The sequence below is a fragment of the Neophocaena asiaeorientalis genome, unplaced genomic scaffold (assembly GCF_003031525.2).
Source record: "Neophocaena asiaeorientalis asiaeorientalis breed wild unplaced genomic scaffold, Neophocaena_asiaeorientalis_V1.1 scaffold277, whole genome shotgun sequence".
Classification (NCBI taxonomy): Eukaryota; Metazoa; Chordata; class Mammalia; order Artiodactyla; family Phocoenidae; genus Neophocaena; species Neophocaena asiaeorientalis.
Genome location: NW_020173947.1, coordinates 178,688 through 188,867, shown reverse-complemented (window position 1 = coordinate 188,867; position 10,180 = coordinate 178,688). Strand labels below are relative to the sequence as shown.

The 10,180-nt window shown below is 31.7% G+C and overlaps 1 protein-coding gene across 2 annotated transcripts in view; it reads right to left on the bottom strand.

Moving 5' to 3' along the window:
• Positions 1 to 781: 781 nt before the first annotated feature.
• Positions 782 to 10,180, bottom strand: part of HGF (hepatocyte growth factor) — an 82,165-nt gene continuing 72,766 nt past the window's right edge. For both annotated transcript variants that reach the window (XM_024752838.1, XM_024752839.1), the window contains exons 15-20: positions 8,957 to 9,031; positions 7,963 to 8,109; positions 7,371 to 7,477; positions 7,104 to 7,249; positions 4,298 to 4,459; positions 782 to 4,108 (exon numbers count right to left, since the gene is read on the bottom strand). In XM_024752838.1, the coding sequence (XP_024608606.1) occupies positions 4,079 to 4,108; positions 4,298 to 4,459; positions 7,104 to 7,249; positions 7,371 to 7,477; positions 7,963 to 8,109; positions 8,957 to 9,031 (667 nt within the window). In that variant the 3' untranslated portion in view covers positions 782 to 4,078. The remainder of the gene's footprint in view (positions 4,109 to 4,297; positions 4,460 to 7,103; positions 7,250 to 7,370; positions 7,478 to 7,962; positions 8,110 to 8,956; positions 9,032 to 10,180) is intronic.

Below are 10,180 nucleotides of genomic sequence, written 5' to 3'. Positions count from 1 at the left end.
GCGGGAGCACAGGCTCCGGACGCACAGCCTCATTGGCCATGGCGCACGGGCCTAGCCGCTCCGCGTCCTGTGGGATCTTCCCGGACCGAGGCACGAACCCTGTCCCCTGCATCGTCAGGCGGACTTTCAACCGCTGCGCCACCAGGGAAGCCCAAGCAACGTTTTGGAGGGAGAGGCAGTATAATGTAACTTGAAACAGGCAATGGTGTTACAGAATTCTTTTTGTTTAGATCAGTTTATAATTAGTTCTTCCAATTTTGCTTCCAATTTGAATGAAATGAGTGAATTTGATTCATATTTATTCTGAATTTAATGCATATTTTGAAGATATATTCCAAATTGATTAACTGAATTATAATTCCCTTTGTAATATATAGTGATATGGTAAAGCAATTCAGATGATCATTTATGAGGACACTATATATATATATATTTATAAGCAAATTATTTCATAGCACCACTCTAGCAAATATGAAGAATGAATAATTATATTTTGCAATGGGAGAAATTGAAGTGCATAGAGATTAATAGTTTACTGAAGACCACTGATATTACCATAGATACAAGTTGGAATAGAATAATATTTTTTTGTCTTAGTTCTATAGACAGGTTACATGACATTTCTTGCAACAAAGTATATGTAATTTCTGTCAATGAGATCATTGTTGTTTTCTGCGTTAGGCTCTAGAGCAGATTCAAATATATCCATGTATATAACTAAAATAAGAAAAAGAGAGCATTTTGATAAAATATTTTATTATTATTAATAATAATATAATCATGGTTATAAAAATAACAACTTTATTAACTACAGAAAATGTATATACACGTCATAACCACAGTGTTCCCCTTTTGGGTAAGCGTCCAGCTATACCACTCAATAGGCAGATTATCTATTTCCTATTTACACACAAGACAGTCATAACATCCACAGTATTCCATTTTCAGTTTCCTAAAGACAGAAACTTTCTGTGCAAATGGAAATGAACCTACTTAAAATTACACTGTCAAGATTTACAGGGTCCAGAGAATTTTAACATCTTTTTTTGTATTAGTGAATTCTTAGCTGAAAATTCAGTTGAACGTTGAAAGATAAATTCTTATTGGATTTTATTGTGAAAAGTAATTTATTCACATAAAGACTATATCTCATTTAAAATAACTTTATTTCTCAAATGAGTTTGTCTATAAATATGGGATATAATTGATTGAAAGTAGTTCTTTTTTGGACCAAGTCAATTTAAAAGTTTTTTAGTATGAGAGTTTACTAAAATTCTTTACCTCATGATCCCTATATTGCAAAACCATTATTTCTTTTTAAAAAATGTTTAGAAACAACAAGAAAATTCCTGACAGCAATTTCTTATTTCTTGACAGTGTTTTTTTCAAGAGAATATTGTGGCTATAACATTCACTTTGTACAGTACCATTGGTACCAACAAGAAATATTCACAGGAATAAGTGAAATACAATTTTGCTATCACATGTCATTATTGTTATTTTTCTTGCCTTCCAGTGTCTCACATTTCCCATAGTTTGAAACACTTAGATAGCAAGCAAGAGCCTGTTATTACTAGAGATTGACTCAATATAAACCATTGTACTGAGGACCTGCCCACAGCAGATAGGTAAAAGTCATTACACATTTTACAATAAAATTAAAGAAGTATACAAAAGGATTATCATCCCTTCTGCACGGCAGAGGCATTATGACAAATATTTTAATTTTACATTACTATTCCTGGTAGACATAAGAAAATGTCCACAATTATAACAGCATATAACCATTATTCAAACAGCCAAAATAAAAATAACGTTGAAAACTTCTAATTTAAAAGATCTTTTTTCCGTGACTCGAAATTGATTTTTAGATAAATTGGATTATTTATTTTTTTTTGTAGTTTATTAAGAAAAGAATGCCCAGGAAATAGTATCTTTCACCAGAGAAAAATGACATGATTATTCCCTGTTGTACCACCTAAAATAACATGGGTCTTGTTCATCTTGCTTTTATTATCAATTCCATCAATCTCCTCCTATTAAAAGGAAACTCTCAAAGAAAGAACTGCATTTTACACGTCTGATGGTTTATTGGTGGTCTTGTTTTTACCCTTTAATAAAATGGAAAACACTGAGTTCAAAATGTCTATAAAGTTAGCTTCATTTTGTATCTAGGTCATCCCTATCTCTCTGTGGAAATTTAGAGGAAAAGACATAAAAGAAATATTTTAAAATGTGAGTATTTAAAAGAATTACAATTCAGTAAATGTTTTACAAATATCATTAATATGTGACAATAAAATTTTGCCATTTAGCAAGAAGAAACTGAAAAATACTTTAATATTTAGACAATATGCCTTTGAAATTTCTGTATGTTGATTATAATGGTATAGTACACAAGGGAGAGAGAAATACAATCAGGTAAGCTGGTATGGACTAGCAACTTGTTGGATCTCTCTTTGCTTTCACTGTTTCTTGATACCAGCACATATCTTTATTACAGAGAATAAATAAATAAAATGGCACAATTTGGAAAAACATTTCTGGATTTGCTGCCCTATACACTGTGGACTAAGCTCTTGAGTAAAGTTAAAACCGTTTTACTCAAGATTGAACATTGTCTTATGGAGATTTTAGAGCATCATTTGAATCCCTGGCCTTAATTGAGACCATCCAAAAGAAACAAATTAGAGAAATGGAAATACTAGATTCAAAATATTCAAATAATTATTTTTAGAGAACTTTTATACAGGAATATTTTGTGAAAATTCAGACCTATCCTATTACTCTTTGTTATTTCATTTCTTGGCAAATACATGATCTTTAGCTAATCATGACTAATACAACAATAAGTATGATTTGGTTGTTATCATACAGAATACAAAATCTGAATATTTCCCATGCATTAGGAAAGATCTATGTAAAATAAAGATAAAATGAAGATATTTTTGATAAAATGTCTCATTCAGCAGATTTAACTGTACTTTAAAAAATAACTGAATACAGAGTTTAGAAAAGCTAGTTCCTTTCCTTTCCTTTTACATTTTTTCCCCTTTACTTGACTAAAGTTTTATTAGGCTAAAAGATTTCCAGGTAGAGAAAAGTGTTCTGACTTCTTTCTTCAATATATATTTTAATGCATAATTTGATGAAAAGCTGTTTACAAATTTTGGAGACATGGAAATTTTCCTCTTAAATATTGTTTTTAATTTAAAGAAGGTGAGATAGAAGCCAATCACAGTAGCAAGTCTTAGAGTTAACGTATTTACATACATTTTAAAGACCAAAACACTTTTAAACTTCAATTAGTCATCTCAGAATTTTTTAAATACTTTAGGAAAAAAGATCTAAAAACATCTTGCATAAATAATTGTCCCTAAATTTGAAGGAAAGAAATAATACTACTACACATATTAGCCTTTTCTCTTTAAGAATTAGAAACTACATAAAATAACTTGGATAATAAATATATGTAAGAACCTAGGTTAGGTGTTATTTAATTTCGTAGGTCATGACCACACCTCACATGCCAACCAGTAGAGGTCGTCTGCAGATTATGGATGGAGGATGATCTAGTCACTTCTATCTTGTACCTTTCTTTAATATTTCTACTGGTCTTTAGAATTTTTTATATTTTTATTAAGGAAAAACTATAAGTACACAATTTCAGAACATTTAGGGGCTATATTAGATACACTACAATTTGAACTGTAGTGCATGCACATGTGTACCCAGGCATTTGTGTATAGGTATATGTGTTTATAAAGGAGTATATGTACCAGTATTACAGGATACATGGTGAGGAGAAATGAATGAAATATAATGTATGGCGTATTAAAGGTAATATAATTTAATATAGAGTTACAATTTAAGGACACAAGATATAAATTGTTTTTGTGAGGTTGAAATAATGTTTAACTTATGGCTTATTTATTATTGAGAAACTAACCTTGGAAAGCAGCCGAGAGAGATTAGTTGATCTTTTCCATTATATCTTTAGCATCCAGCAGTTATACCTTTGCATTTTTTAATCCATTCAAGTATCTTCAGGAGATATGTTACTACACTTGCATGTACCTTAATTCACTCCAACATTTACAAAATAACACTGACAAACGAAACAACAGAAAACACCCATAAATATTAGTGAGTATCTTAACAAACATGACACTCAAGTAGTTGTCTTGGGATTTTTTTAAGTTACATTTTAATTCCATGTTCTCTGAAATCTTCATGTAAAGGAGAGTTGTATTATTGGAAGCTTCAGACACAGTTACATCAGCTACGACTGTGGTACCTTATACGTTAATATAATTTTGTGTATCCATTTTGCATAATATGCCACTCGGACAAAAATACCAGGACGATTTGGAATGGCACATCCACGACCAGGAACGATGACACCAAGAACCATTCTCATTTTATGTTGTTCACAAACCAGTGGGCCACCATAATCTCCCTAGGAAGAAGACATGCAACAATAACAACAACAAAGTATTATTTTAGAAATAAAAATTGACAATTCATTAACATTTCCTGTATCGATTTATATCTCAAATATACATATGTGCAAAACAAGAGAATAACTTCAATTGAAATATGAAGACATAAAATTGATGTACTAGGCCATTGGTTGTCTTTCTGTTGGACTGAGATAAGTACAAAAGTTCAAAGTGTTCTATCATGTGTAGTTATCATTTAAGTATGACTTGTCTTTTCTAAAATAGTCACTCATGTTTTAAAGTGTTTTTTGCCTTTGTTGAATGCAGACTAATTAACACGTGACCATTGATAGCTCTTTAAGAAGGTAGATTTCATATTTATTTTGACTTACTTCTGATGTTCAAAGTGTGTTCAATATAGAAAATTTGGAAAATGTAGAAAAATACACGTATCACAAACACACCTGTAATCATACAGTTTTAAGGATTAACCCACATTAAGTTTTCTCTTATTTCTAATTTTTTTCCTTTCCCTCAATCCTGCCCCCAGAATGATTTTAACAGTTAAATAAAAACTTGTAGGTGGTAAAATAATTCTGTTTACTATGTGGAAATTGCTTTTCCAGGCAGAAAGAAAGAATGTTTCTCCACTTAGTCTTAGTAGTTAATATAGTTATATTTATATTTTTTCCCCTTTGTGGAAAGTAGTCTGTGATTTCATGGCATTTCTTGTATGGTAATCCTATTGTATCATCATATATAGATAGGTGATGGATGAAAGATGAATAGATTGATAAAATGATTCGTGTGTATATTTTTATATACATATATGTTTATACGTATTGTTATATATAATCATTAAAAAGTGCTGCATCACCTTTTTGTGCCATGTAGCCTTCCTAGGATTGCAGTGACTAATTTTTGGCATCTTTGTATTTAGAAGAGTGCTTCCGACTATCTTAATTTTCCCCCAGTAGTGATGTGATGAGATAAAACTAAACTACTGCAAAATTTAGTTCTGTAATACAGGTGGAAAGAAGAGAGCTATTAACATTCTGTGACAGAGAAAATCAAGGTGGGGGTGAAATAGAAGATAAAACACTAAGGAAAATAGTTTATTCAAAGAGACTTCATATAAACTCTGCCACAGGTGTTAATCTGGTTTTTTTTTTTTTTTTTTTGCGGTACGCGGGCCTCTCACTGTTGTGGCCTCTCCCGTTGTGGAGCACAGGCTCCGGATGCGCAGGCTCAGTGGCCATGGCTCACGGGCCCAGCTGCTCCGCGGCATGTGGGATCTTCCCGGACTGGGGCACGAACCCATGTCCCCTGCATCGGCAGGCGGACTCTCAACCACTGCGCCACCAGGGAAGCCCTGTTAATCTGGTTTTTAAATTAATGCACCAGTGATTACTGATATGAACTCTTCAAATCAATTCATTTTGAGAATTGATTTTGAGGGACTTTCACTAAATGTGATGCTATTGCTATTATACAGATGTTTAGGAGATTTCTTTTTTAGGTGTCTAGATTTCCCTGGTTTGATTATTATATTACCCTGTTTCAAATATCAGTGATGCAAAAAAAAAAAAAAATCCTGGAGGATGAGTGCATTTTTGAGAAGTGGCTGAATCAATTTGATTGATTATAAATATAGATAAAAATAACTATGTGATAAATTTTTCAGTGATAAAGTTAGGAATCTAAGAATGTATAGATGACAAACCAGATTATAGGCTATTTCTGAAGAGCAGATGTCAAAGTAGTAATGGCAGTACGGCTGGGATAAGTGCAAGCTTTCTAAATATCTCAAAGATCTGGTCTAGCTCAAAACTTGGTGTTTACAGAACTCAGTAATAAGTAAACAAACAGATAAATAAATAATTCTTTCTCCTAGTAGATTTTCATTTGTGATGAAAATCTTAGTGATACTGATTTACTGGAAAAAACACCAGATTTGAAAGTGGTTATAAACACATAATCAGTTTTTAATCGTATTATTTTAATGCAATTTTTAAATTCTTTAACTTAAAAACATCAAAAATAACAGTTTAACAGCTTGTCTATGTGAAACAGGGATAGGAACACTGCCAAGTGGAAAGAACAGTTGCTTAACAAATGAAAATGTCCAAGCTCTTAAAATCATAAACTTTGACCTTTTGGTTTTTTAAATAGAATTTGTTTAAACACACACACACACACACACACACACACACTCACACACACATACACACACACTGGCTTAACCAAAAACATATTTAAAAGTTTAAAAGCAGGCATGTATCTCTTATTAAAATTAATAGAGTTAAGTTAGAATTTGGGAAGATCAGATACATTTAGAAAAACATTAGAAAAATGCAAGCTATTGTATCAAACTGCATATTGGATACTTCTAATTTGAACAGCTTTCTCTTAGAGTTTTGGCTGTATCCTTTTCTTGTTTTTTGAGAGACAAATGTCATCTAAGTTTGCTGCTAATGAAACATGGATTGCTTCACTATTTAGCTAAAAAAAAGTACAAGGATAATAAGGGTTATCTTTTTCAATTCCTCTCTCTTAGAACAGGTTGGTTTATAATGATTCTCATTTGAGAAAAATAGAAAATATAAACACAAGAAACTATGCTATCCATCACATACTCCTTACGTAAAAATCTGTTTTTACCTCGCATGGTCCTGATACAATATTTTCAGCCCCAGCACATATTTCAGACTCATTCAGAGTCACCTTCCCTTGATGATATTGGCTGCATTTCTCATTCCCCATAATATAGAGATGTGCTACTCGTAATAGACCGTCTGAGTTGATCACTAGAATGACGCAAAATATGTACAGTTAATGAGCGCAGGGTAAGGTGAGAAAAATAAAGAAATACAAAATATTTTTACAAAATACATATGATATTGCCTTATCTTTCTAAAAATAGCTTACATCCAGTGTAGCCCCAGCCATAAACACTGCAAGTGGTTTTTTCAGGAATTGTGCACCCATAATTAGGTAAATCAATTGTACTAACAAAATCATCCAGAACAGCAGGCCTGAAAAGAGAAAATATAATGGTAAGTAACCTTGATTGGATTCCACACAAAATTAACATATTAAAATGTAGTGTGAATGTTTAATATGATTCATTTAGAGAGAATAAACAATTGTGCTTCAGAGTAGGTAGTAGAGAAATGAATATTTACTTACAAATATTTAAGAACAAATGGTCACTGCTATTTTTTTAATCATTATTTTACCTGTTAAAGTTATCATATAATTGCTCACTAACCTTTGGTTTTAGAGCAGGCTGATCATACTGTTGGTCCAATTTCATTTATTCACTTTTGAAAAATTTGAAAATGCCCCTCTCTCTGCCTCTGAACACACACACACACACACACACACACACACGCACACACGTGACATATGCTTTTATAATACATCTACATGAGAGAGAAAGAATAAGAACATAGTTGAAGAAAAAGCTTCAACAATTCCATTCTATATTAAAAATATGAAACTATCTAAAGGAACTCACCTAGCAAGCTTCAGTAATACCAGATCTGATCCTTCCGGCCCATATACCAGTTGGGTAACATTTAGAACCTGTTTGCGTTTCTCATCTCCTCTTCCATGGACATCATGAATTCCAAGCCAAGCTTCATAATCTTTCAAGTCTTTGTTTCTAAGTAAAAAATTAAAATATAAAAAATAAAATATGTAATATTAATCACATATATTATTATATTAGCTTATAAGGGCAGATAAATAACCTAAATTTAAACTTTAAAATATAATAAAGAGCAACACATTTGTTATGGGAGATTCTGAATACTACAAGAACATATAAGCAGGAAGAACCTTTAAATTGCTGAAATTCTAAATGGCTTTTTTTTTTCGAAAACTTGCTTATTTTTGCTAGAGAGTAGGTCATTTATGAAACATTCTCAGGTAAAGCACATTACATGAGTTATAATTTATTGCAAATTTTCCTTTTTATCTCAAATGTGTGTGTTTGGTTTGTTAATAGGAATTGAATATTTATACTAACAAAATCAATGTGACCTTAATGGGAATCAAGGAGTAAGCTTACAAATGCTACCTCCTTATTTTTTCCTTAGGCTAATTTCCATTGAAAATTATTCTCAGTATTATTCTGAGGCTTGTTCTACGTAAGAAAGAAGTGAGGATTGAGAGAAGTTTGTTGATAATTCAGAAAAAGAATATCTAGAAATATACAGTACAAGAAGGAGGTTGGGATAAAAATTATTAACATAATTCTACCAAATTTTTCCTCAAATGAAAGTAGTGCCAATCGTGGAAAGAGGTGAACAGAAGTAGTACCCATAAGTAAGTATCAATTAAGTCAAGGTAAATTTTATAAGCTAAATCTAAAAAAAGAAATTAATTTGTTCACCCTATGCTGGTGAATCTCTGTTAAATGAATACACATTCTTAAGCCAAAAAGCTAAATGGAAGCCATACATATTTTTAAATGCTCAAAACAAATATTGTTTTCAGAAATACTTTACCGAGAAGGGAAACACTGTCTTGCAGTAAGAATCCAACTTTCCTTTATCAATGATCCTCCACAGATATGTTTATTTCTAAGAGAAAGAGGAAAGAGAAACAAGTAACGTCTGTGCAGAAAGGGTGCCTGCCAATTAATGCAAAACCTATGGCTCCATTTGTTAAACACATTGAGAGAAAAATGTAGACATTAACCCAACTAGAATAAAACGAGTAATCCTTTTATCAGAAGGATGATATTTGATGATTATAGCATTAGAACTTTTTTCATAATGTGATTACAATTTTATGAAAGCAACTTTATTTTTGTATGAGGAACCCTGTCACTACACACGAAGATCCATTCCCAACACATATGTTCACGTGTGTGTGTGTCTATTCTTGTGTGAGAAAGTATGTGCTACAAATATAGGATAATTAGACCTATTTTAAATTCAGTGTTTGATTATGAAAACTGCAAATTTGAGTTTTTATTTAAAACCTAAAAACCATCTGGTGGTAACCATATATAATATTTATGTGCTATTCCCTTCTTCCATTACCATTATGTAGTTCTGATATATTAACTTAGAGTATAACTGAGTTTGAGTAATTTGTTTGTTCAGCTTAAGACCAACAATATAACATTTATTTATAAAATCAAAACAATTTTGCAAGAGAGATCTAGGAAATTATAAAATATTTGTAGAAAATAATAAATACTAGAACATTTATTTGATGTATCCAAAATCTGTAAATCCATTACTTTTTGGCAGACACATGGAAAAAAGTACAACTATTCACAATTTACATTTCCAAAGAGTACAGATGTTCAGTGCTTCAGAGGGTAATAGAATAAGATTCCCAGACTAAGACCACAGTTATTTATGGCCTGTACCACACAGGAGGTTAAGAATATATATCGAGTTTGAATTTCTATTCCTCTCTGTGAGTTTTGGAAGAATAGCTAAACAGCTGTTGTTACTAAGAACTTGCATTTAAAAGGAAAAGTACTTTTTAAAAAAAGTTTATACTACTCTGATATGATGAAAAACAGTTTCACCTGCTTCTCCAAGGATGGTGACTTCCAAAGGAAGTCTCCTTTGAATAAGAATAAATTGAAAAGTATTTGCCTTTTTTTTTTCTCGAGTAATGAGATTTGCAAAGATCCTCTAATTAGTTCAAAGAAGTAGATTCTTGGAACATTTTCTATAATAAAGAAAATAAAACACCCCCCCCCCCCCTTT